This window comes from Podarcis liolepis, assembly GCF_965112155.1.
Source record: "Podarcis liolepis genome assembly, chromosome: Z".
NCBI classification, from domain to species: domain Eukaryota; kingdom Metazoa; phylum Chordata; class Lepidosauria; order Squamata; family Lacertidae; genus Podarcis; species Podarcis liolepis.
Genome location: NC_139570.1, coordinates 1,824,453 through 1,852,090, shown reverse-complemented (window position 1 = coordinate 1,852,090; position 27,638 = coordinate 1,824,453). Strand labels below are relative to the sequence as shown.

Here is a 27,638-nt window from a genome sequence, read left to right as displayed (position 1 = left end):
ACTTCCTGACAGTAAGAGCTGTTTGACAGTGGAATTTGCTGCCAAGGAGTGTGGTGGAGTCTCCTACTTTGGAGGTCTTTAAGCAGAGGCTTGACAACCATATGTCAGGAGTGCTCTGATGCTGTTTCCTGCTTGGCAGGGGGTTGGACTCGATGGCCCTTGTGGTCTCTTCCCACTCTATGATTCTATTCTCTTGAAGTTTTGCACAAGCGATCTCAAGAGCCAGGCACAAATGCTCAGAAACAAATGAAAACTTCACCAGTATTTCTGAACCAAGAATAAGAATGTCTGCCTTTCCCTGTCTCTCTTTCTCTCAGCAGGGAGACAAGCAGGCACAGCTGGGTTTGCGGAACTGGTTCACACCTTGTTGGCCACAGGCAGATGAATGGCTAACCCCGATGTAAGGTCAACTCTAAAAATAAGAAGAGCAGCTTGGTGTGGGTCTTTCTGCAGCACACCCAACAAGTGTTGCTGGCTGGGTAGGAGCCACAAGTGGCGGAGAATGTGCTAGACGTCCTGGTGTGTTCCTGATGCTGGGGAGAACAGCCAGAGAGCCAAACCCTTGTGGAAGCCAAGCACTCATTTCCAATAGCACACTGTGCCACTTGGGCCTTTGTTGGGATGTGCTTGGACCTGGCAGTGCCTCTCAGTTAAGGGACTATCTGTGGCCCAGTCTGGAGTCGGAGTCTGTGGAGCAGTTCAGGGCATGAGCAGCTGGTCCTGTGCATCAGAAGAAGAACTTCCACAACAACTGGGGGGAAAGAGGATTGGCAAGCCAAGCACATTTTGCAGGGTTGTATGCATAAATTGTTCTGTTCCTGCAGCAAGATTGTGGAGCAGTGTCAGGGGTGGGGATGAGGAGCCACAGCGCTACCTACGGGGCAGCCTCTGAAGGTGGTTTGAAACTAATGTGAGTTCTGATCACATCAGATGTTTGTAAAACACATCCTCCCCTCCCCTCACTGAAATTGTAGTTTGTTTAGGGTGCTGGGAATTGTAGCCCTGTGAGTGAACTACAGTTTCCAATATTCTTTGGCGAGTGGGGAAAGGATGTGCTTTCAATATATGGTTGGTTCACAGCCCTAGATTTACAAACTGGAATGGAGTGTTATTTATTTAGAGTTTATGTACTGTGCTGCTTAATCATCATAAACAAAAACCCTATAGTGGTTTGCATAAGACAATATAAAAATTTATAAAATATAAAAATTTAGCTCATAATACACCTGCCCTGGATCAACTACACCTAGACAGCTTGTGGGTCCATTTTAAAGTGTTGTTTCTTTCAACCTTTAAAGCCCTTCACAGTTTATGCTCAAGGGATTGGAAGGACTGCCTTACATTGGAAGGACTTAGCCCAGGAATCCCCAACCGTTGCCCTTCAGATGTTTTGGACTACAATTCCCATCATCCCTGACCACTGGTCCTGTTAGCTAGGGATCATGGGAGTTGTAGGCCAAAACATCTGGAGGGCTGCAGGTTGGGGGGTGCCTGACATTTCAATAGTGTCACCTGCTGACTGAGGTGAAGCATGCAGTTACCAGAACTGCGCCTTCTCAGTGGTGTCTCCCTATTTCCCCCAAAATATACAATTTCAGTTCTTAGTGTTAAGGGGGTTGGGCAGGCTGTATGCTTGAGCCCCCTTCTAATTCCTGGAACCAGCATGGATTCAATTCCTGGAAAAGCCAGGCTAGTTTCCTGATGAGGTAATGGCCCTCTAGGTAGGGGCCATTAAGGTAACAAAGGAAGTGGCTCCATGACAGACAGCAAATGGGTGGGATGCCCTTGCACAACTTGCTGGCAGTTATAAAGACAAAAGCCAGAGTTGAGAGTTGTGTGTGCGAGGTAGAGGCTGGAAGTAAGCACACTGCAGGCTGGGCAGCTGGGAGGCAGAGCCATGCCTGATTTCTTCTTGAATCCAGCGCTGTGGCTATGGGAGAAGCAAGACCTTCTGGGGTGTTAATGCTGTGAGCCCCTCCATGGTAGTATCAGGTTGCATATATGTGCAAATAAGCCATATGTCATAAAGACACCACAGTCTCCACTGAGCCTCATTCCAAGGAAAGCAAACCCTGGGTAAGCACCTGGAACCCTTGGAATCTTGCACCCCTTGGAGACTGAGGGTGGCGTGCAATGCTACGTTGCTCTTACGATTTTGTGGCTTTCAGTTTAATATTTGTTTTTTTTGTTAGGATATTTCCGTTCCACCTTAAAAGGGAGCAGGCTTTGTGAGTCACAGAGTGTGCGCATTTCCTGTTCACAGGAAGTTTATGTTTTCTATTGCTTTCGTTTCTCTCTCTCTGTGTCTGGAGACACTGAAGCAGGCAGTCATTTTTTTTGTTCTGATCAACGCTGAATAAAACTTGTAAATAATGCTCTCCTGAGTGCGACTTTTGCTGTGCATTATCTGCTGATAGAGTGTGCATGAGCTCTGGAATGTCACAAGCGATTTCTGGAAGCTCTTGTTGCTATTTGCTGATACTGCGTCTCTACGGGAGGTCGATGGACGTCTGGACACGGCTTGGGGGCCATGATGGACTTTATCTCCCTGGCAGTATCCCAACAATTTTGTATTTGTATTTTAATTGTTTTATTCATTTTGCAGGCCATCCTGGGGAATGTGATTGAAGGGTCACAAGAAACATACTGATATTGAATGAATGAATGAATGAATGAGTTCAATTCCTGAAAATTCGGTACTGGACTTCAGAGATTTCACATATCGCCAGAGTGGTGTGCCTCAATAACTTCCTCGTGGGTGCATCCGTCACCATTTGCAGCTTCCAGCTATAGAGAGCAAGAGCCTCTACTGCAGGGGCTCAAATCATGTGCAATGGAGGCAGAGCTCCACTTTCTCCAGGAAGGGCCATCATTCAATAACCACCCAAAGCTGTGCAAAAATGCTCCTAGTCTTAGTCACCCACTGAACTTTCCTGGAGCTATCAAAGCTTGTGAAATAACAACCAACATCAACAATGAATAATGCTTGCAAAGCTAAGCTTGCAAAATCACCATCATCTCAAGACTGTTTACAGCAGCTGAATCACCTGAACTTGCCAGCAATAAAATTAATGGCGGGCTGCAGCTTTAGTCTGGTTATTTGCTCAGGGAATCCTCTCCTCTTCCTGTAACAAATGAACTCACAAGCAGCAGGTGGGTAGCAGAGCTTTGTCTTGATGGCATCACTTCAGATTGCAGCTGGGAGCAAGTGAAGGCCACATAATGGGGGCAGGCTCCCTACCCTGAAAAATACACCCCAGCTTTTCAGAAGGAAAGGGAGTTGAAAACTCCTTTTTGCTTGGTATGCATGTTTTGGGGATGTATTTTTTAAAAACACATCTTTCAGTCATGTGGATTCATCCCCTCCCTGCTCCCCTTTTCCTGCCAACCTCTGTCCCGAATGGCTGCCCTGAGGTCCCAAGTTCAGGCCCTTGAAATCGCGGGTTCTGAAATGCTCTTGCCTGGCAACCCTAACATACCCACAGTGCTGTCAAGTGATGCAGCCCCAGTTCGACAGGTTTCTTCATCATTTGCGAGAATTAAGACGGAGACAGAGAACACTGCGAATGTTTCTGGACTCCCCCTCCCATCAGTGCCAGGATGATGGGAGTTGTAGTTCAGCAATATCCCGAGGACCACAAGTTCCATGGTCCCTGCATCCAGACTCCCTTCCAACAGGAAGTCAGCCTGGTTGAGACTGAATCAGCAGCATTCAAAGCTGCAGATGGTGGCAGAAAGCACACTGACAACCGAGGAGTAGAGGGTGCCCAAGAGCAAGTAGAGTAGAGGGTGCCCAAGAGCTGCTTTTCTTGGGGAAAGCAGACAGGTTTCTTGTGTGGGTGACGCAATGCCCAGAGGACGCGTTGCCTCCTCTGGCTGGAAGCTTCCGACCCAGCTGCCCCACCTGCTCTGCAGAGAGCATTGCCTTGATGTGGGGAAACATCTGAAAAGACAGGCTGTGAGGCAGAGATGCTAATCTCACCTGTTGAGCTGCTGTACCTGGGAGAGTTGAAAACTAGTGGTGCTTCAGAGTGGGGTAAAAAGCAGCAGCAGCACCCACGATCTTCTAGCCCCACTGGTTGTGGGAGGAGGCTTGGTCGCTCCTGGTTCATGTGTGGGGCTCTCTGCAAACTGGGGTGACTCACTCTGCATATTTATTTTCTTTTTTTTTAAAGGAAAAAATGTGGGGAAGGGTCGGAGGCAAATCCCCGCAGGAAGAGTGGTCTAGAGAGAGTTGTTAGCCATAGTGGCTGAAAGGAACTTTCACAAACAGCAGCCGTATATCGCTTCAGCATTGGTTTTTTGTTTTTGTAGAAAAAGGAGGTGCCAGTAACCCAAAGCCTGCTCACAGAGCTACAATTCCCAGCACCCTTAAACTACAGTTCCCAGGATTCTTTGGTGGAAGTCATGTGCTTTAAATGTGTGTAGGATGTGCTTCAAATGTACAATGTGGATCTGCCCTGAGAGAGAGAGAGAGAGAGAGAGAAACTGGGTCAGCACCCCCAGGTGTTTTGAGTCTGGTGTGCAACACCCTTTTGCATATGTCATTTCATAGGTCAGGAGTGGAGAGCCACATACCCTCCTGGGACAGCTCCCAGTGCGGGTGGACGCAGATGCAAAAGCAGGCACAGCAGTGCACATGAGCTCCCAGAGAGCCCCAGGGACCAAACAAGGGGGGGGGCATTTGGCCTGAGGGCCAGAGGTTCTGCAGCTACCAGAGCAGATACCCACCTTGTTCCCAAACTGTTCTTAATCAGGGTGGTTGTGCAGTGGTTTGTCTGCACCTCATGAACCTCCTTTTGTTATACATGAAGGAAGATTTACATGCTGGCTCTCTGCTTCTGCTCTCTACCTCATTCACAGCTAATCTCTTCCCCCAACTAGAGGCCTTCCTGTGCCTGCACACCCAAAGCAGTAAGCGGCCTCCCAGGTGAACTTGTTTGCCCTTCCAACCCACTGTTGTTGGCTCTGGCTGGCAGCCGCTCTCCAGGGTTTCACGTGAGAGATCTTCTTTCCCATCTGCTGCTACCTATTTCTTGTTTTTCCAAAACTGGCGATGCCAGGTATTGAACTCTGCACCTTTTGCATGCAAAGCCATGTTCCACTTAAGAGGGTTTGCCAGTTCTCAGATTTCCCATTTAAAAGGCTGGTGGGAACATTTGAAAGGTGACCTCTGGAGGTCCTTGGGCCCGTGTTGGATGTAAGCAGGTCTCTCTCCGTGTCTGCTTATAAGTCTTGCATTTGCAAGAGCCACAGGGTTTGTAGCTACGGAAGCAGCCAAGCACGTGAATCATCTTCAGACAACGGTGAGTGGGTGAGAATCTTGCAATGCTCACATAGGAAATTGCTCCTTTCATTTAACTTGGCATGACAGCCACCTGAAGGCAGCTTTATGTAACTGCAGCAACTCTGTGCGTACGCGTTACTGAAATGAAATAATGGTGTTGTGACTTTGGAGGCGGGGGTCAGTCTGCACCAGTGGTTCTCAATTAGCTAAGAACTGAGGACCCCCTGTTTTTCAAAAGCCAAGCCATGGACCCCCTACATTTGAAAATGTTGATTATCTCTATGTTAGTTTTTGTTATGTGAATGGTACTACAACCCCGAGTGGGTTGCATGAACCCCAATTGGGAACCACTGCTCTGCACAATGCCCTTCCAGTTATTGGGGTCCTTTATCTGTGGGGATTGGAGGTAGGGGAGCAAGGGTGCCAATCCTGTCCCTCAAGCACCACAATGAGCACGGTCAAAGAAGTTGATCTGTGCCAAGGGGGGGGGGGGAATGGGTGGGCTTTTGCCCTCACCAGCTGAGAGCTAAGCTGAAAGCAGGCTGAGGAGCTGGACCCAGAGACATGCTTGGTTTGTGATGGAATCCAAGGCTGCGACCAAGATCTGTTAGGGTGTTAATGCTGTGAGTCCCTCCACCGTAGGCTCGGGTTTTATATATATGTAAATAAATCATATATCTTAAAGACACCACAACCTTCACCTCATTCCACGGATACAAAACCCTGTGTGTAAGCACCCAGAACCCCAGGCGTCTCTCACTGCTCAGAGATTGGTATGCAGTGGTACCTCGGGTTACATACCCTTCAGGTTACAGACTCTGCTAACCCAGAAATATTACCTCAGGTTAAGAACTTTGCTTCAGGATGAGAACAGAAATCGCGCAGCAGTGGTGCAGCAGCAGGAGGAGGCCTCATTAGCTAAAGTGGTGCTTCAGGTTAAGAACAGTTTCAGGTTAAGAACGGACCTCCAGAATGAATTAAGTACTTAACCCGAGGTACCACTGTATAACAATAGTTTATTTTGGGAAGAAGGTTTAAGGCAGCGGCTGGCGAGGTCACTGCTACTGGCTTTACATCCAAACCCCTGGAAAGAGATCATGTGAAACATTAATTATAGGAAGAGAAACTTAACCAGCAACTTTCAGAATGGTAAGTTTTAGGATTTCTGCTGCAGCTTGCTTTTTTCATCCTCCTCCTCCATATTCCGTATTTCCTGTTGTCATATCTTTGTAGGCTGTGTGACCCATCTTAAGAATGATTCTTGTAAAGCTGCTTTGAGTGTCTTTTTTGGTTATGAATCCTGCAATAAATAAAATAAATAAATAATAAATTAAAAGAACCAAAAGAAATAATAAAATAAATAATAAATAATAAAATAAAAACAAACTCACCTGGTCCCAGTTGTACAGCTCGGTACTGGAATGACTTTTGGCACAGGTCCATTGCATATATTTGCATAATGCCATGCTAGATACTTGGGAAATTTAATTATTCCCAAATGCCTTTTCAATTTCACTAAAGCTAGGCTGAACTGCATACCCTCTGCTGTATTAGGCAGCTGGTTTAAGGGTAGCTCTTTAACACTGAACATTTCTGTCCTTGTGAAGGGGTTGGAAGCTAACAAATTTTTGGCTCATGCGTTTCTTGCCTGCATTTTGTTCCTGAGAAGTTATTTTACCTGCATTGTAATTTGCTGTCTGCATTGAAATGTAAGTAAACTTTTTTTGTTTATCTTACTAAAAATGCATGGTTTATTCTCTTCAATGGGGGTGAAGAGGGGGAGGTCAGCAATGGACCTGTGCCAAAAGTCATTCCAGTACCGAGCTGTACAACTGGGACCAGGTGAGTTTGTTTTTATTTTATTATTTATTATTTATTTTATTATTTCTTTTGGTTCTTTTATAAAGGGTTAAAAAGGTGTAATTACCTTGTTCCTAAGCTTTAGTAAGCTACAAAACATCAAGTGTTTTACTCTTCTAAAAAGCCTGCTTTCACAACCTGTTTTCTTTTGTAATTCTCCCACACATGTGGGATAGGTAGTTAAATCTTAATCTACAAATTTAATCCTCAGTCTGTCTCCTACAAACAGAGTGCACATATTCTCATTTCTGCCAGAAATAGTAATAGAAAGATCATTGGGTTTCATGGGCTGTTTGGGAAAGGTCCATGGGTGTTGTTTTTCTCCAAAGAGCATCATGACTCAGGATCTGAAATAGGCAGAACCTATGGCCCTTGCACAACAGAATGCAAGAACAGCAAACAACCCCCATTGGTATGGAACCACAGAAGGCTACAATGCACAAAATGGATTTGGAAAATGTGGATTTTCAGGAGCAGTATGGAAGAGGCCTACGTAAACAAGCAAGCATTCAAGCAATGTCTAACCTCTGTGAAAATTAAGGTGTCAGGAGGCTGGGACCTCATTAGCACTGTTGTTTACTGTATCAAACTGCCATGCAAGCAAGGGGGTGGTGGAATTAAGCATGGCACACTGCTGAGCCACCTTCTAATGCCACCCTTGCTTGGTCCACTTCCTAAAGTCAGGAATTTGTCAGGAGTGCCCCCATACAGTTTCCCCAGACTTTGGATTATAGATGGAGGCACACCAAAAAGTGGAATAGGACAGTGTCTCCAGGTGGGGCTCCTTGCAAAGGTGTTAAATTTGCATCCAGAGATGGGAAGCAGTGTCCTCTGAGCAACGTGGAGGCCATATCTGGACTCTGGCAACATCTGGAGAGTCACAAACAATTCCCAACCCTGCTTTAGACAGGACTGAGCTAAGCCATGGTCTGACTTGGTATATGGCAGTTTCCTGTGTTGGATGCCATCATCCCTCCCCCTTTGGTGGGTTTCCATTTGTTAGTTCAGAGCAAAACTCCTTTTGATTCTTTTGAGCACAGAAAAGAACATGAACCTGCTTGAAATAAGGCTATGAGATTAGAAAAGCGGATTTGGAACACAACCCCAGAGCCAGACGGAGTCGTTTCAATAATCAACCCACAACAAAAGACTGCGATTAATGTTTATTTTATCAACTCTATTGTTAAATTACACAATCAAAGTCAATGGAACTCTTTTCCTTCCCAAACCCCCTTTTTCGCCATCGTAAAACTACACAGCAAGATAGCGGCCTATAGTGGAAAGCAACTGAATCCGCATGGTTATGACAAAATTGAATCCTTATATGCACACATCCCTTATATACAACAAACAGTATACACAAAGTAAAGGAAAGGGTTTAGTATTTTATTATTTTGTAAACCATGCAGAGCACAGCATAAAAACGAGGTTGCATCTCCTACATCAGGCAGGGTGCTTCAAACCGACACCCAGCACAGGCAGCCCCCTCTGGTTTCAAGAGCGCATTGTCCCTCCCTGTGAAAACCAAGGAATTCCACTGGAAATGCCAGACTGCATTTTAAACACTCATTCTTTGCATTTTGCCGGTGCTGGCTTTTCCCTCCCCACTCGTAAATTTTTGAAGTTTAGCAAACCCACTAGGCCTCTGAAAGATTGCCTGATGCAATAACCTTTGGAGAAGGTAGGCTTTAACCCTACAGCCACGTCCTGGGTGTGGGCTCCATTAAACTCAACGCGAGTTAATTCTGAACAGACATGGTTAGGGCTGCTCTGTGAAGCAGGAAGACATGGGTAGCATTGTTGTTGCAATGTCTGTTTTGGTGAAGCCTCTCATATAGGCTGGGCCCTCAGCCTTACTTGATTAATCTCACATATAAATGGCATATAGTGCAAAAGGAACCCAGTTAAGATTTAGTATGCATGAAATAAGGAAACGTCACCCCCAGGTGCCTCCAGCCCTGCAGATCAGATGGAAGGTTAAGCTAAGTAAAGCCAGGCCATTAAAAGAAAAATCAGCTACTGAGTGCATAGACCAAAATTAACATCAGTTCTCATTAGACTATCAAGTAGAAGAGCCTGTTCTTTTATCACCATCATATTCACAAGATTTTTGCATAGAGATTTGCCTTGTCCAAGCATATTAAATTGTCCAGTTCCTTGCCTCCCAGCTGGTCTCCCAGCAACAGAGAAAATGCAACTAAATTGTATCTTCTGCTAACGATCCTAAAGTTCTAGCACAGCCTTTGCCAACCTTGTGCGGTCCAGAGGTTTTGGCTGACAACTCTCACCAGCCCCAGTCAACCAGAGTTAGTTGGGTGCTGGTAGACATTTGGGAAACTTATGGTGGCTGTTTTTAAATGCAATCAGTGGCCCACTCTTAAGATGCAAATGTCTTACAAGATGCAAAAGGTGGCTGGCTTAGAGACCTACAGTCATCTATAGTCCCTTGGAAAGCATTGCTCACTAGGAGAAACTTCACATGTAAGTGGTAGGCAGAAGCGTATCTGACAATGGTCCCAAGTTTTGTAGGTGCAGGAACATGCAGACTTGTCACGTTAAACAAACCCGATCACCCTCCAACTCAGGGATCCCAGACCTAGTTGTAACACATTAGTATCTAATTTGGAAGTGGGGAGGAAGAGGCAGGCGAGCTCAGTGGCACATAGGAAGTTGCCTTATTCTGAGTCAGAGGGCAGTATTGTCCACAATGAATGGCAGCAACTTCCCTGGAATTTCTTTTTTGCATATATTTTTTTAATTAAAACTTTTCATCTTACAATACAATAAAGGAAAACCCCAAATCCAAATAAAAACAACAACGAAAGAAAAAAGGAAAGGAAAAGAGAAAGGGGAGGGGGAGAATACAAAAGTAGATCCTCCTAACCCTTGGCTCAAACAAAAGGGGGCAGGCCCTCCTAGCTTTCACCCGGGAGCTTCCTTTTCTCCTTCTGAGAGATCTTCCCTTCCCTGCCTCTCACACAGGTCCTCCACCAGTCAGCCATCACCCTCATTAACCCAGAGTAGAGGACATCAAAGAACAGAACAAAACATAAAGAAAAACAAAGTAGATAAAAGAAAAAGAAGAGAGGAAGATAAAGATAATAAAAAGATGAAAAGAGAGAAAAGAAATAAAGAAAACTTCTTATTCTTTGCCTGTCAATTATATATATAAATATTGTTTAATATTCTGAGTGTTCAGGATGGTATCTAGCTGTATTCCATGATAATATCTAGCTGCTCCTTGTTCTGTTAGATGGTGTTTTCCCAATCTTCAACCCCAGACCTCAAGTTCAATCATTTCCCCTTCCACACAAAGTCTAAAGGGGGCTCTCCCATTGGTATTATCATTGAAAATCAAGACTTCAGTCCGGTATGATTAATTTATCTCCAAGGAATTCCAGCAACCCTTCCACAGTTAAAAAACAATAAATCGTTAATCTCTATTCATAAAGGAATCTCTCCGTTGTGATCGTATACTAAAATATCAATCCATAGTTATTTATTGTATATTCATTAATATTAATTTCATTAATATTCATTAATTTTCCATCCTAGTTTAGCAGGAGAAAAAGAAGAACTTCTTTCATTTCGAGCCATCCTACTAATGTAAAACACTTCCACTTCTTCCCTTCTTTTTCCAAGTGCATCACCAGAAGCTTGATAGTTTTCCCCTTTGAATTCATTTCAAATTGTAGACTCTTATCTCTGCCATCTCAGAATGTTTCTTAATCTCTCCGCCAATGGTTTCATTCCAGTCGTCCAGAATCACAACTCCATTGCTTGACTGTTTCACTCCTCCAGGCACCTGTTTGAAGGCCCATTTCATCACCTGCTGCTTCCCACTTCACCATTCCACTTTCATGTTCTGGCAGATTTTTCTAAGTATTATTTCCCAAAAGTTCCATGTCTCCTTTAATCTGACCTTTCTCTAAAACATTTTCATTCACCATTTTATTTATCTCAGTTCTGAGCTCTTTTGATTGCTCATCCAATAATTGCTGCATGATACCAACAGTCAATGGGGTGTTCAACAGTATTTTCTCCATACTAAGTGCCATTGGTCTAATTAAGAACTCACTTTCCACCTTAACAGACTGCCTTAAAAAATTGTGTCTGTCTCCTTAACTAAGTACATTCTTACACACAGTTGGAGAGCTTAGTTTCACGTTTGTGGCTAGCACTTCCTCAAAAGGGATGGAGAGTTAAAAACAATGTAAAATCAAAATTCTTAACAAGCAAAGCACCCTTATCTATTTATAATCTTTCTTCATTGCAGACAATTAAAACATGCTTTTTGTTTCGTTTCCATTCTGTTAATCGTTAATAATTGCCTCTTCTTATGATAGCAGTCGGTTTGCATTCACTGTGAAAGTTTCAGGGGGCACACAGATCCCTTCAGTTGTAATTCATCACAGTCTCAAAAGTAATTTAAAAAGGGGAGGTTTAGCTGACCTAATGCCCTGAGGACTAACTCACAGGACTATTCTGTGGTGTTTGGGCACGATGGAGGTCCTTTGCTCCAAGTCCCTCACCATGTCCGAAAACTGCCTAGTCTCCGGCATGAAGGGCAGTTTTCTTCAGAGCATCAAAGATTAATCCCTTTGACCTCCCTATGTTCAAAGGTCTTTGGCATGTAGAGAATGTGCTCCACCACTGGGATACAGCCCTTCTCCACACAGAGGAAGAGCAAAAGGTAACAGGTTCCATCACCATTAAAAACCACCGCCTATCTCAAGCAGTAGGGCTGGGAAAGACCCCAACAGAACACGAGAAAAGCCCTGCTAGATCAGACAAACGACACTTTTAGCCTAGCATCCTGTTGACATAGTGGCCAGCCAGATTCTGTGGGAAGCCACAATCCATCAGAGCAGAAAACTCTGGGCTAGATGAACAAATAATCAGACTCAGTATAAGGCAATTTCATATGCTTATTACCTGCTTCAGGTACCTGTAAGCACTTGTTCGCAAACCAGCAAAGAAGATCCATACTTAGGCTGTCTTCTGCACGTGACTTTCCCTTGTTAGAACAGGGCAAGCATTTCAAGTGGCGGCAGAAGAGTAATTCTGGTGTTGAGCTGGCACCAAATGTAAGAAATATGGCTACTTCAAAGTCTGTGGCTCAGCCCTCTCTCCCTTTCTCAACTCTATGAGCCTCAGAAGGACCATGAGGCCCTAAGTCACAGTCTGAAGGCACCCGAGGCTGGAGCTAAGCAGGACTGGGTCTAGCAGGTGTCTGGATGGGAGACCCCCTAGGGCTCCTTGGTGGGCTCACAAATATTACAAAAATGAGAGCTCAAATTCTGCATCATACTAGAAAGAGCGGATCAAAAGCAAACCACCAGTCCAGGCATATCCCCTCCCTAATAAATCCTTTTAAAAAATACAGCTTCGATCGAAAACGTTCTGGGCAGCAATATACAAAATGATCAAATCCTGCTAGATAAATACGTGAAAGGAGAGTTGTTGAAACTGGACAGGAATACAAGAGTTGTCTCTCTCCCCATCCCAACATCTTCAAAATAGATTCCAATTCAATTGCACAAAGTAATTCTGTAACAGTATTTTTCTGTTGTTGTATTAAGCTAGTCTAAATGTCCTCCAGATCATTGAGAGAATATTCTCAACTCCAATTGAACATGAAATGAAACAAGCTTAAAATTCATTAACAGCAGTAGGAAGATTTTTAAAAATGACTTATAAATAATTATAGACAAAACCCTTCTATTCTTTGTTAAAAAGCCAATGTATTTTCTTCTTCAGACACCCCGTTAATCAGAATTCATATTTGGTATGTGCTAAAAGCAGTTGGCCTATGAAAATACATTCATGAAATAAAATAACAGGGTGTGTGTGTGTGTGAGAGAGAGAGATATTCCAATGGGATGCTTTATTCTGGTTGTGTGTTTCCCATGTGGAAGCCACCTAGCAAAGCACAATCATGACTATCATGCCTTGAACTCCCAAACTCTGGGAAATGGGTGTTTTATTTGCCCCAAACATCCCAAACTACCTTTGGAGGCAGGCTCCACAGACCTTGTATAACAAAGAATTGTAGAACTGTAGAGTTGGAAAGGACCTCAATGTTCTTCTGTCCAACCTCATATGATGAGATCTTATGACGTGGAGCAGAAATGTGGCCCCCAAACGACAGTATTCAGTGGGGCTCACTATGGCCACCGCAGTCCTTATTAAAACTTCTGCTACCAAACGGAACAGACCGTCACTCTGATGGCTAATGCCAAGCTGAAAAAGCTTTCATCCTGGAGATAAGGGGCTGAGTTGGCCTGAAAAGAACAGTGTTGGGGATTTCCCCAGAAGGCTACAGATCAGGGAACATCTGCCACCCTCCATGTCTCTTTGCACTCCAACTCCCACCAGCTTTCACGGCCCAATGGGTCAAGGATGTTGGGAATTGTAGTCTTGACTATCTGTAAGGCCACAGAATCCCCAGCCCTGCAAGACAAAATGGGTGGATAGGCAACCCACAGCTCATGCCCTGCCCATCAAAAGCATACTTTCCCCACCTCAAAAAAATTAAAATAAAAAGTTCCCCAACTTTTTCAGCTTTAACCATGTCAATCAGTTTTTATGTTTGGTTTTGCCCAAGCAATCATTTCCAAAAAATTGCTGCTTAAACAGGCCAGCATGGTTTGTTGTTTTTAGAAAGGGACAGATCTGAGACACACAGAGGTGAGGTTAACCCACACTGGGCACGACATTTAATGCACAAAGCATTGGCAAAGGCCACAGGCCAGAAGTCTTGTATCCGTTCCCCAGCCCTCAAAGGAGCACAAATTTGCTTGGCTGCTTCATCCTTCCTCTCTATTTTGCAACCCTGCCCTGGCTTTTCAAATCTGGATCTCCCTAAAAACACACCTCGCCCCCTGCTATTATCGCCACTGCTCCACACTCCCGATGTAGTCAGTTGTTGCATTTGTGCTGCTCTGCTCCTTGCTGTGGACCTGCTTAGCTCTCCAGATCTTCCGTTGCTCCTGGCGCTTCCGCCTCGCCTCCTGGTGCTCCTTCTGCCTCATATACTGATAACGTTGCAGGAAAAGATCTTTTGCATATTCATACAGCTCCATGTCTAAAAAATTGAGAGCCTCGATGTGCTTCTGGGTCTCTTCGTCAATGTCCACACTGGAGGCTCGTGTGCTATTGTACTGTGTGAACGGGGAGATGAAGACCATGTTAAATGTCTTCTCAAAGAGGTACTGAGTCTTCCTCTGAAATTCCGTCAGGCCAAAGAAAGCCATCCGCTTCAGGTTCTCCTTGGCACTGTCCAGAAGAACCTTGTTCCGCTGCTCTTCTGGCATGACGGACAAATTGTAGCATCCCACCAGGCTGAGGTCTGCCAGCATGCGGACCTGGCGGTTGTTTGCGAGATTGTACGGGCAGTCCATGAACTCCTGCAAGGAGCAGCCAGACCAGTCATCCCCCGAGTAACAGCTGGGCAGCTCTTCGGAAGTTGGTGATCTCCCGTCGCAGACATGCAATGATGCTTTCCAGGTTGCTCCTCTTTGGACATGCCTCCATTCGCTCAAGTACCGAGACACCGGGTCCCGGAGGATCGTGATGTAGTAGAAGTTTCTGAAGAGGGAAGGCAAAGAGAGATTTTACAATCATATTAGTGTATGGCACTTTATCCGACTACAAGAACAAGAGCTTTTTTCTCTCTTTGGTTCCTTTGTTGAAAAGGTAATCCTGGTCTACCATCTGCCAAATCCGAGGTGCTGGAGGAACTGGTTGGACGCAGAGGAGTGGTGGGAGGCACCAGCTGGGAAACCCCCAAGGGAACCTCCAGGGGAAGAAGGATCAGAGCCAGGGGACTGGTGGTGGGTCGACGATGCCTGGTCAGAGCGAGAAGAGGGACCAGACTGGGAGGAGAAGGTGTCAGAAGCTGAAGAGGCAACAGGGTTTAGTGAGCAGGAAGCAGCTGCAGCAGAGAGCAGTGCAGAATCACAAGCAAGAGAGGAGGAGGGCCAGGAGACAGAGAGGAGGCAGGCTGCTGAAGAATTCAGTGAGTCTCCTCCTCCTGCTACGGCCAGCTCCCCTCCCCCCAAACATGCAGAGGCTGACAGAGCAGTGGAAAGGCAGGGACCTTCATTGGGGCAAGACCTACAGGGAAGAGTTATGATTTTGTTCCCTTGGATAAAGAGTTCACTTCACTGACACAGGAAGCGAATTCCCTGAAGCCTGACATTTATTGTTTTATTGCTGACCTCCGTCTGACTCCAACTCCTGACAACAGGGTCCAGAGGAAGAGGTCTGAAAAGAGGGAAAGGCAAAAAAAGAGAGTTTTGTGGTACCCTAAAGACACCCTAAAGAGAATTCTGGAGGGTTTAATCTGGACCCTTGACCTGAGGCCCATCATCCCTGCAGAAGAGAACAGTTCTACAGGCAGCACAGCAAACATAAATCAAGTTTTGAAGGCGGAATCTTCATGATGTTTAGTCCAAAGTCCAAAGTTTGTGTAAAAAAACAAACAAAAAAATCAACAGCCCTGCAGCAATTGCACAGATTCTGACCCCACCCCACCCCCCACTTCCCAGTCTGCTTGTGAAGGGTGAGTCACTTGCCTTGCAGAACTTGCACCAAAGTAGGTCTGGACTGCTGCTCCAGAGACCAGCTATGCAGGCTGTAAACATATGTATTCAGTTGTCAAGGAGAACTTCTGAAGAGGAACAGCTGTTGCTTTGAACAGTGCTGGGCAGGCAAAGAGCAGAGCTGGGAATAAAAAGGCAAGGCCCTTGTGGTCAGCACCTGGCTGCACCCACCCTGGGATGGGAAAACTGGTTTCTGAGACACTGCAGGATTTTTCAGGGAGAGGCTTGAGTTTCAGATTCACTGCTAATAGCTTCCTCAGCTCTGCTCAAGAACGCTAGGCACAGAACGCTATTCCACAGAACAGGTGCAGCCACGCTAAAAGCCCTGCCCTGAGTTACTGCAGAGTGAGCTTCTGAGACCTTCAGAACTTGCAGGAGAGGTTCTCCTGCAGTCAGGACGTATGAGAGATAAGGCCAAGGGGCTTATGTTAGTGCCAACACCTTGAACTTGGCCCAATGTGTCCAATGGACAGGCAGCACAAATTCCAGACGCAATGTGTTATATGCCGGTGGTAGTTTGCCCCCCCCCCCGCCACCATGTTCTGCAGCAGCAGCAGCAGCTGACTCCAGGAGCTTTGACCTGACATTCATAGTATTGTTGACAGCTGTTAGAGGTGGTTGCTCAAGAGCAATCAGGCAATAGGCCTCCCTAGTCTGTTCTAAAGCTTTCTTAAAAAAACCTTTAGAATACAGAGCGCCTCTATTCCATGTCTTGCTCATTCACTGGCAGGATCTGAGAGTGGGCGGTCCTTAAATCTTCCCCAGCAGAGTAGTTTCTGGACCCCCAGTCTGCGCCTCCCCTCTCTGCGCGGAAGCCCACTGCGCAAGGAAGGCTTGGGTTACGGGGGACCTCCCTCCTCCCCGCTTTGCTCAGGCAAGGTGTCCTGGCACCGCCTTGCCTCCTCCGAGCCCTGCATCTCCTCCCCACTAGAGGCGTGGCTTCCTTCCTCCGCTGAGGAAGTGCTGCTTCCCACAATCTTTGGGGGCTCTCTGTAATCCACCCGCCTTTTCCCCTCTCGCCCCTGAGCCGATGGCAGTTCCCTGACAACAGCCTTCCAAAACACCTGCACATTGTTAATTCTCAAATTCCTTCCTCAAAGCCCACTTTCCACGAAGGCTTTGGCACAACTCCACTGTGCCCACACTCTACTAACCTTTGACCTGCCAGGCATGGTTGAACTCCAGCTCCCACCAACCCTAGGCAACATGGCCAATGGCATGGGATGATGGGAGCTGCAGTTCAGAAGCATCTGGAGAACCAGAGATTTTCCCATCCTTGACCAATTGTTAATTCAGCACAAGCAATAAACCCAGGGTCTCCCAAGGGAAGGGGCATAATTCTGTGAGCTCTGATATCACAGCTGAGCAAGCCCTAGAGACCACCATAGTAAAATGGCAAATAATCACGTTTAATATTTCTAGCCTTTCCCACCCATTTATTTCTCCAATGCTTGGACACACCTCAAGATGTCACTGTTCCACAGAAAACCAAGCTTGGATGAGCTTTAACAGAAGAAGCAGATCAGAAGGAGAGGCAGCTGTGGAAAGTATTTCAGAAATACAGGAGAAAATGCATAGAAAAGGGGCAAGTTACATTCCTGAGAAGTGGCTGGCAGACAGCTAGCTAACCAAGGCAGAAAGCCAGCACGTGAGGTTCGAAAGCATATGAGGCAAACCCCTACGTATTTTAACCTCCCACTGGGTATGAGTCAAAGAAATTCACTTATTTGAACTTCCCTCCAAAGAGCTAAGGGCAGCCCACATGGGACTCTCTCAATTTATCCTCACAGCAGTTGGATTAGGCCAGGCTCAGCCAACATGGCATCCTCCTGATGTTTTGGACAACAACTCCCATGAGAACCAGCCTGTGCTGTGGTCTAAAACATCAGCACCTCAAGAGGCACATAGCGACGGCCTCGCCATGTCTCCTCCCCATGTATTCCCGGCACCATCTTGTGAAAACAACACAGAACACTTCAACGTCCTGTTTCATACATTTCTTTTTCCAGATGTTCCCTATGTAGCCATGTTGGTAACACCCAGCTTGAGGTCTGCTGGGTGGCTTCGCCAGTGTCCCTCTTTCAGTTTTCCCTCACCGCCTTCCCAGGCATTACTGTGAGGGGAAGAAAACACCCCACAGGCCACAAACAGTCTTTCCTGCATTCAGAACTCCAAATGCTCCAGCTGCTGGCTCTCACAGCAACAATTCTATTGTGTGGTCAGAGCTCCACTTCGCACGGATGCAGCCGCCATTTTCTTTTCCCCGTGAGCACGGAAGAAAGGACATAGCTCAGTGACAGAGCACAAGTGTTATGTGCAGGAGCCCCAGATTCAACTCCTGGTGTCTCCAAAGACAGCTGGGAAAAAACTCCTGTCCGAAACCCTTGGGAGCTGCTGCCAGTCAGTGTAGACCAGGTATGGGGACCTGTGGCTGAGGATTATGGGAGCTGCAGTCCAACATCTGGTGGGCCACAGGCTCCCTATCCCTGGTGTAGACAATAAAGGGAGAGATGGACCAGTGGTCTCACTTGGTGTAGTACAGGAAGCTGCCCACTGATGTTAGCATTGCCTACACGGACTGGCAGTTGCTCCCTGGGGTTTCAAGCCGTCTTTCCAGCCAACCCAGAGATGCCAGAGATTGAACTTGTGAAATTCTGCATGCGAAGCAGGTGCTTTACCCCTGAGCTGCTGCTTTCTGTGTCTGGGTAGGAGAGCCAGGTCTGCGCAAAGAAGACCCAACCAAGATTCTGTGGTAGGAAAGAGGCCAACAAAAAATCACAAAGACAAAGGTCATTGTGACAATCAATAAGCGGTTAACACAGAAAGGGAAACAAATCCTTTGGCAGGAGCAATGCATTCAGCGTGCATCTCATCATAGCTCTCAAATTCTTTTAACCTTTTCACTCTACAGCCTGGGGGTTGTCCGTGATGGCAGAAAGTTGATTCAGGGGTTAGATCAGGGGTAGTCAACCTTTTCATACCTACCGCCCACTAATACATCTTTCTTGATGGTGAAATTTCCTTACCGCCCCCCAGTGCTTGATGGAAGGAGGATTCAGCTTGTGCCATAGAACCCCCTACCGCCCACTAGTGGGCGGCAGGGACCAGGTTGACAATCCCTGGGTTAGATAAAGAGAGAAGGATGGAGGCTGTGGGGCAGGGGTGGGGTGGGGGAGGCACCAGTGGGTCCAGAGAAAAGCACCAATCATTTTGAAAAGGAGCAGAGACTCTCCAGTAGAAATTGCTTCTCTCCCAGCCAAAGGCCCCCTTAGCAAAGGCATGGGAATCTCTGGTGTAGAAATGGCTTTTAAGGAAAGTATACACATGGATTTTTCCAAGTTAACGAATGCCGGTGTTACGAGCCAAGCAGACAAGATAGAACAACAAAGGAAAGGAAAGGTTTAATTTGAGGACCAGGATACTATCTCTAAGGAGCAAATGAACACTGGGGGCCCTTGAGCTGTTGAGGTGGATTTTTTTTGGGGGGGGGGGTACATGAGGAACATCTGCTGTGCGCCGTGAGACGAGCATGCTAACTCTTTGCTGAAGGGAATGTCAGGATTTGTTGTGATGTGTTGCATTTACAGCTCTCTGTGTGTTTATTTAGTGCAGGAGTGGCAAACCTTTGGCCACCCTCCAGATGCAGCTGAACTACAACTCCTACAAACCTTTGCAAGCATGGCCAGTGGTCAGGGATGATGGGAAATGGGAGTCCAGGAATTTCTGGAGGGCTAAAGGTTCTCCACACCTGATTTACAAGTGTAAGAAAGCAAATCAACAGGCTTCCTCTGTCTCTTGGTCTTTCTGGTTCAAGTTCTCTTGTCTTTTTGTTTAATGCATTTATATCCTGTCTTTCTCCCAAGCTGGGATTCAAGGAGGCTAGTAATATTTAAAGACAACCTAGGACTCACTAAAGCTGTGCTTCCAATCTGGCACATATATCAAAATTAAATTGGGGGAAGCGGCTGCATAACTCTGCAGAAGAGTTACTTGCAGCAAACAGAAAAAAGCAACCTCTTGCCACAGCTCATTTTCTGCCTTTCATAATTAATACATGATGGCACAACTCTGTTTCTTACTATACCCAGTGGAAATGCACAGTGACACAATGCATTTCTTTTCACACTCATTGATTCCTGTTTTCAAGGTCAAGCATGAGGACTCAAGGGGAAAGCAGCAGCACTTCCTTGCAGGCATAATCAGGTGGGCTCCCATCTCCATCCTGAGTAGCACAGGAGACTTGTAAAAGTCCCAGTTTGAAGTCATGGCCCATTAAGGAGAGAGTGAATGTTTTTAGTGAACATAAATGCCAAGTACCTTTGAGGAGTCATTAGCATTTGCTCCTCTTAGCATCCAGTGAATTAAGGTATTGTGTTACAACCTGAACCTCAGTCCTGCTGCTGTCCTGTTAAAAAGCAGGGAATGGGAAAGGTGCTTTCTGCTAAAGGACTAGATGTGCTACCGGGTTCATCTCAAAGGTTATAGGCCTGTGCTCCAAAGCCATTCTATGCTGCCAGGAAGATTTTGGGCCTTGGGAGTTTATTCCATGCTCTTTTCACACTGCAGAGCAACTCTCTCTGGAAGTGGTGGACATTTTCAAAAACAGTTTTTGGCACAGAGCGAGCAAGGTGAATTTTCCAGAAAACATTTGAGTTTTAAAAAACAAATAGGCAATGTTTTCTAATGTGCCTTATCTCTCAAAATGTCTTCCAATAATCAAAGGCAGCAGAAGGGGAGCATTTGATTACAAAGAAGGGAATAGATAAAGCATGCCTGATGTGGTGCCAGTGGCGTAGCGTGGGGGTGCAGGGGGGGCCAGCCGCACCGGGCACAACATCTGGGGGCGCGCGCTCGCAGTGCTAAAATCAGTGCTAAAATCCAAGGGTTAGGGGGCGCAAATTACTTGCCTTGCTCTGGGTGCTGACAACCCACGCTACGCCACTGTGTGGTGCAAATGTTAAATTCAAGCAAATTCCAAGCTGGAAATGATTTTTACTGAAAAAGACAGGACAATGCAACAGTATACACTTACATTGTTTTCAGTTATTAAAAGGGATGGGGGGAACACCACGTTTCAGTTTCAGCACACCCGAAAAGCTGTGAGCTTGTACATAAAGGTTAACTACAAATTTGAAACTGACCAGTTTGACAAGTATTGTATCCAATTAGTTACGTTATGAGGAAGGGCCTTCGTTAGTTATTAGTTTGCACATCACTGATAAAGCACCTGTTTTGCACAGAGAAGATCCCAGTTTCAATTCCTGACACCTTTAGGTAGAGCTGGAAGACAATCCAGAGAACCACCACCAGTCAGTGTGGAGACAATGCAGATATAGCTAGATCACTGGCTGGACTCAGTTTAAGGCATCTTCCTCGGGAGTATTTGTAGCTCAGGGGTAGAAAATGTGCTTTGCATGCAAAAAACAACAAGACCCAGGTTCAATTCCTGGTATCTCTAGGTATGGCTGGGAAAAGACCCTGGCCTGGAAAACCGCTGCCACTCAATGTGGTCAAAACCAAGTTGGATGGAACAGCGTTTAAATCTATTTATTTATTTATTTATTTATTTATTTATTTATTTATTTTACATACAGCCCTTCACCTGAAGATCTCAAGGTGGGTCACAACAAAAAAAAAGTACAGAACAGAAACACAAAGCACATAACAAAAACAAAAACAAAATGAAACGACGATTCCCTACTCCCACATTTAAAAGGACATAGTGTCAAGGATGCTCCCCAGCCAAAGGAACACACACCACTAATAGCCAACTCTTCCTTGTCAAAAGAGGACAATTAACAGTAGTTTCTACGGCTCCGAATACCAATGCACACCCATTTAGCATCTGGACAGCTGTTCCCAGGTCTGCACTCTATGGAGCAGTTGCAGCAACAGGGGACCCCCCCCCCAGTTTACCGTATTTTTCGCTCTATAACACGCACCTGACCATAACACGCACATAGTTTTTAGAGGAGGAAAACAAGAAAAAGATATTCTAAACGAAACAGTGGATGTATGATTTTTGTGGTTCATGCTGTGGCCACAGACGTGATCTGACGGTGAGTTTGTGGCAGCCCAATGCAAAAATCCTGAGGATCCACATGGATCCATGCTTTGTAACCATGTTTTTGTGCCATTGCAGCCCCATGAAACAGTGGGTGTGTGATTTTTTTGGTGCAGGCTGTAGCCATGGATATGCTATGTGATCTGATGGTGAACTTGGGGTGACCCAGTGCAAAAATCCTGAGGATCCATGTGGATGTGTGCTTTGTAACCACGTTTTAAGTGGGGAGGGAAGGAAAAGCATTCAAGGGACAAGGAACACGTGTGGGGTGTGTGGAGAAGGATGCTGCTAATGATGCAGAAGAGGGGTTTAAGGGGACAAGGAACACGTGTGGGGTGTGTGGAGAAGGATGCTGCTAATGATGCAGAAGAGGGGTTTAAGGGGACAAGAAACACGTGTGGGGTGTGTGGAGAAGGATGCTGCTAATGATGCAGAAGAGGGGTTTAAGGGGACAAGGAACACGCGTGGGGTGGGTGGAGAAGGATGTGGTTAATAATGCAGAAGAGGGGTTTAAGGGGAGAAGGAACATGCGTGGGGTGGGTGGAGAAGGATGTGGCTAATAATGCAGAAGAGGCGTTTAAGGGGAGAAGGAACATGCGTGGGGTGGGTGGAGAAGGATGTGGCTAATAATGCAGAAGAGGCGTTTAAGGGGAGAAGGAACATGCGTGGGGTGGGTGGAGAAGGATGCTGCTAATGATGCAGAAGAGGGGTTTAAGGGGAGAAGGAGCTCGCGGGGGTGCCCGCTTTGCTGCCATGGCTCTCCTTCCCTCCCTCCCTCCCTTGGCTCCTCCCCCTCCTCCTGGCTGTAAAGCAAGCAAAGCTAGAGCCGTGCAAAGCCCTGTAAGCGGCTCCCGCTTTGCTTGACTGACGGCAGCCATGGATCCAGTCGAGTGCATTCGCTCCGTAACACGCACAGGCATTTCCCCTTACTTTCTAGGAGCAAAAAAGTGCGTGTTTTGGAGCGAAAATTACGGTATGTACCTCCCTCTGGATGGATGTGCGCATGCAGCCAGAGACTGCACCTATGGGAAAGCTGCCTCTGCTCTTACCTCTTCACTCCCCTCCTGGTTCTGGGAGACAGTGGTGCAAGAGAGGGTGGGAAATCACCCAGCCCTTCACTCGCCTGGCCTGCCTCTTCCCATGACTCTGAATTCATTTTATTAAACAAAATACTTTTTTTTTAAAAAAGGAAAAATTCTCACCAGAGAAGAATACAGTGGTAGAAAGCTTTCTGCAGAAAACACCCCACCCCACACCACCCTCAGCAGCTGCTGTCTTAAACCCCTCCCAGGTGGACTGAGCCTTGTCATTCTACAACCACCCAACAGTACTAGACGAGAGTTGCTGGAGTAACTTCAGAATGCAGGACAGCCTTGTGACCCAAACAGAAATATTTTACAGACCACGCTGATGCTATCTCAAAGCAACTGCAAGAATTGGTTTCAGGCTGCAATCAGATACTTTGGTGGAATGTGCCCTACAAAAGCCTGTAAAATCTGCCACCCCACAGTAAACAGTTTACAGAACGAGGAATGTGGCCGCTTTTCATTTTCGAGAATCCAGTTGACCTCCTAAGAATCTTCATGCCTCCTTGATTAATAATATAGCACACAAAAGATTTCATTTGGGATATATGTGTGTGTGACTGGGAGAGGCAGGGAGGTGGAAAGCCAGCACAGTTATATATTAAGGAGGCAAATCTATTTTGCCTGTTGGAATGCTTGCTCCTCTAGGAGAAGAACTCTGACATTTGGAAAATTACAGTCATCTGTAAAATGCAACTGATACACTATGGAAAGCATTTGCATCGCTGTTACTGTGACATAGCCAGAATCCTTTGGTAGAAAAGTCAGTCACTGAAATAGTAATAGTAGTAGTAAATAACAACAGTGCTTCACTGTTGGTTCAGTTACAAGGAGCTTCTACCAGGTACAGTTGTTTAAATAGCTCTTCTGTGAGGGTGTTGGTTGCTATGGGAAAACAGCATGAAACTGATGATCTCTTGTTAGAGGAGAATTGTTATCTTCCTATAAGCATAAAAATGTAAGATGTCATCACAGCCAACTGAGGAACAGCAGGCATGCTTGGGAAAGGTATGAAGTGCCTTCTGTGAAGCATCTCCTCCTTCAAAAGGGGTGGGACGGGTCCGGGGTGAGCCTTGGGGGGAATGGTGAGGGGGTGGGTGTAAATGGAGGGGGCTTTGGTCAGGTGCTGGGAGGTGGGATTGACATGCAAAGTTCTCTGTTAAAGCCTTTGTGGGATTTGTTATATGTGCAGAGGGAGCTGGAACTGGGTTAGCAAAGGTGCTCCACACAACACTCCAGTTTCATCCTTACAAAGCATTAATTTAATTTCTTTAACAAAATTCATATACCACTTATTTGTAGTGAAACTGCTCAGTTATTTATAAAAAATATTAAAAGTTATCAATAAAGAACAGTTAAAAACAATAAAAAATTAAAAATAATTAGAATTAGAATTAACAGTAAATTAAAACACATAAACATCTATGTGTCTGGATAGGCTTTGCATAAGCAAAATGTTTTAAGCCATTGCCAAAAAGAGTGCAGTAAAGGCAGGTGCTGGAAGTTACTTTTGTAGAAAAAAGGGGGGGAGGCTAACTAGTTTAATACATAATAAACATAATAAATAATATTACATTCTCCTCTTTCATAGGATTTCATTGGCTTTTCTCCCAGGCCAGAAAAGTGACTCAGAAGAAAGGAGACAGCAACAAATTCACAAATGTTGGGGGCATTACTGCAGAAGATGATTTAGCAAGCTTGATTAGTGTGCCAAATACCAATACATTTGCAGCCCGAAGACAAAAGACCAACGGAGTATTTTGCAGCCCTGGAGCTCTGCAATTTTAATTTAGGCTCCCACGGATTTCATTCCATGCAGCCAGGGTTTGTGATCAGGGAGTTGGTATCAAGTGAAAATACCAAGTGCTGCCTGAACCCACCAAGGCGCTCAGTATTACCGAGTAATAGAAGGGGATTCTGGTTTAATTGAATTGGAAAAGCAACACATAACAGCTAAGGAAACTTAATCAGGGCAATAAAATTAAAATGGGGCAGTCAGACAACCCATCCTGATTAAGTCACTTGCAAACAGTATGGCAATCATCAAGGAGGCTTGTGGTGTTAATGATCTAAAGTCACTCATCTCCCTCAGGGAGGAAGTCAGAGTTTTATAGCAGACAATTAGAATATTTAAAACTCAGGTTTTTCCACAAGACAAAACCTCACTTCCACAGCTGAGACGAGCATCTAACTCTTCCTTCAAAGAGAGAGATTCAGGCTTTTGCAAGTTGCCATTCGATCACGGCACTACAAGTTGGATTTGAGAGGGCTGAAAACCACAAGGAGCTCACACTAAGCCAGAGAGATGTTTTCTACTCTGTAGCCATGGAATATGTGCAAAATAGTTACCTTCTGCAGCTGGCGTAGTCCTTTCCTTTCTGATACTCTCTGTTTCACAGTTCACAGTATACATATGATTGCATTTCATCTGACCCATCTACTGCAATTATTAAGTATGCTGATGACACCACCATAATGGGTTTAATTACAGGCGGAGACGAATCTGTGCACAGGGGGGAGGTTCAAAAGGTATCTACATGGTGCTCAGAGAACAATCTGACCTAAACATTGGCAAGACAAAGGAGATGGTGTTGGACTTTCAGAGGAAGAGAGGGGAGCTAGCCCCGTTGTATATCAGAGGGGCTGTGCGGAGAGAGTCTCTTCCTTTAAATTCCTGGGAGTCCATCTTAGTGAAGACCTTACTTGGAAGGTCAATGATGCCCAGGTGGTTAGGAAGGCCCAACAGAGACTTCATTTCCTTAGGGTCTTGTGAAAGAACAATGTTCATAGAATAGAATCATACGAGTTGGAATAGACCACAAGGGCCATCGAGTCCAACCCCCTGCCAAGCAGGAAACACCATCAGAGCACTCCTGACATATGGTTGTCAAGCCTCTGCTTAAAGACCTCCAAAGGAGGAGACTCCACCACACTCCTTGGCAGCAAATTCCACTGTCAAACAGCTCTTACTGTCAGGAAGTTCTTCCTAATGTTTAGGTGGAATCTTCTTTCTTGTAGTTTGGATCCATTGCTCCGTGTCCGCTTCTCTGGAGCAGCAGAAAACAACCTTTCTCCCTCCTCTGTGTGACATCCTTTTCTATATTTGAACATGGCTATCATATCACCCCTTAACCTCCTCTTCTCCAGGCTAAACATGCCCAGCTCCCTTAGCCGTTCCTCATAAGGCATCGTTTCCAGGCCTTTGACCATTTTGGTTGCCCTCCTCTGGACACGTTCCAGTTTGTCAGTGTCCTTCTTGTTAGACAGCAACTGATAATTTCCTTCTATTGGTCCACGATAGAAAGTGTTCTCTCATACTGTATTACGGTGTGGTGGTTCGACAGCCATGGACCAAAAGTCCCTACAGAGGGGACTTCTGGGGTGGCGCCATCGGTAATGGCGGACTCCCTCTGATCCGGAGGGACCAGCTCCACGGAAAACGGGTCTTTCCCGCTACGGCGAAGCGGGGACCCTTTCACAAATCACAGGCGGATGAAGCCTGTGACCATGGGACTCGGCGGGCACCTTTAGCGCCCCCCCAACCAATAAAGGAACCCATTTACGGGCTCCGGAACGAAGAGGGGGAAGTGGCGCTGTGCTGAGAGTCAACTGCTTCTTCCGTGGAGCGAAGCCACACAGCCGTTGCCGGAGAGCGCTGCCTTTTTCCTGGGACAATTTGGCTTTTAAAACAATTACCCGTGAGTACTTTAATTTCAGACAATTGGACTTTGAATAATGATCTGCAAGTAGAAAGGAAAATTGGACTAAGAAATTCATCTCAATTTGGCACTGAAACGGGAAGGTCTAAACAGGAAGTCAGCCTTCTGTTTCTTGTAGATAGATTAAAGCAAAGATATGGTAAACTAGAGTTCAGAAAATCGCTTATAAAGGATTAACTTTCATCATTTAAAATTGTTGAGCCCCCTTCGGAAGCAGGAGAAGAGGGGGGATTTTTTTTCCAGACTGTTTAAACCTGCAGAAAGAGTGTAAAGCAAAGTAATTTTCCACCGTCTTGATCCTGGGAGCGGGTGTCAGGACTGGCGTTCTTTGGAAAGCTCACTGACCAGAGACAAACGTCTTTGACAGATAGTTAAAAGAAGAGAAACATAGTGATTCCATTGTTCTCCTCTGCATTTTAAAGGAACAAATATTGACAAAATATCTGAAAAAGGAAACTTTGTTGTTAGATCTGCCTCTAAAAGAAAAGAACAAATAGACGTTCTTCCCCTAGAGGGAGCCTGTGAAACTGTTATTAAATCTGAATCGGGGAGCTCTACAGCTGCAACAGATGACGATCGTGGGAATAGACTTCTGACCTTGCAGAACAATGTATTCAGAAGCTCTGATGAGTGCTTTCTGCAAAACAAGTGCCCTACTGGAACAGCTACATGAGAAGACGGACTTGATGACTGCTGCGATCAGAAATTTCGGACAGGTAGTGGGTAACTATATAGAGCCCACCCAGGAACCAAATCAGGAGTGTGCTCTGACAGATCAGATGAGGGAAGAGGATGTTGTTGAACCTCAGGCGCCAGAGATGGAGGGAGCTGTGGCCCAGCAGAAACATGAGTACTTGGAGCTGACAAATGAACTTGGAAAAAGCCAGATTTGGAAAGATAAAGTTTGGTTTGGAAATGGGGGGTTGGATAGACCCCCCTATCCAGAGATGTTTGGATTTTTTAAGTCTGGCAATGGGCCATGATATGTTTGGGGCTGTGGGTGCTCTTAATTCTGGA

The 27,638-nt window shown here is 45.7% G+C and overlaps 1 protein-coding gene and 3 long non-coding RNA genes across 5 annotated transcripts in view; 3 read left to right on the top strand and 1 right to left on the bottom strand.

The window, feature by feature from the left end:
• LOC310698874 overlaps positions 1-24,508 on the top strand; it is a 31,995-nt gene extending 7,487 nt beyond the window's left edge. The window contains exons 2-4 of one of the 2 annotated variants that reach the window (XR_014521754.1): positions 318-400; positions 2,606-3,153; positions 24,494-24,508. This is a non-coding gene — a long non-coding RNA (uncharacterized lncRNA). Of the gene's footprint in view, positions 1-317; positions 794-2,605; positions 3,154-24,493 lie in introns of those variants that run through there. The other variant, XR_014521755.1, reaches the window with a different exon arrangement.
• The window catches only part of LOC310698918, a 262,776-nt gene that overhangs the window by 66,174 nt on the left and 168,964 nt on the right, over positions 1-27,638 (top strand). The gene's annotated exons all lie outside the window — the stretch shown is intronic.
• Positions 7,883-9,900, top strand: LOC310698911. Its single transcript, XR_014521813.1, has 2 exons — positions 7,883-9,414; positions 9,455-9,900. It is a non-coding gene; the product is annotated as an uncharacterized lncRNA (long non-coding RNA).
• HS6ST2 (heparan sulfate 6-O-sulfotransferase 2) overlaps positions 8,296-27,638 on the bottom strand; it is a 185,785-nt gene continuing 166,442 nt past the window's right edge. Inside the window, exon 2 of the mRNA XM_083486527.1 lies at positions 8,296-14,737. Within this exon, the coding sequence (XP_083342653.1) occupies positions 14,038-14,737 (700 nt within the window). The 3' untranslated portion in view covers positions 8,296-14,037. The remainder of the gene's footprint in view (positions 14,738-27,638) is intronic.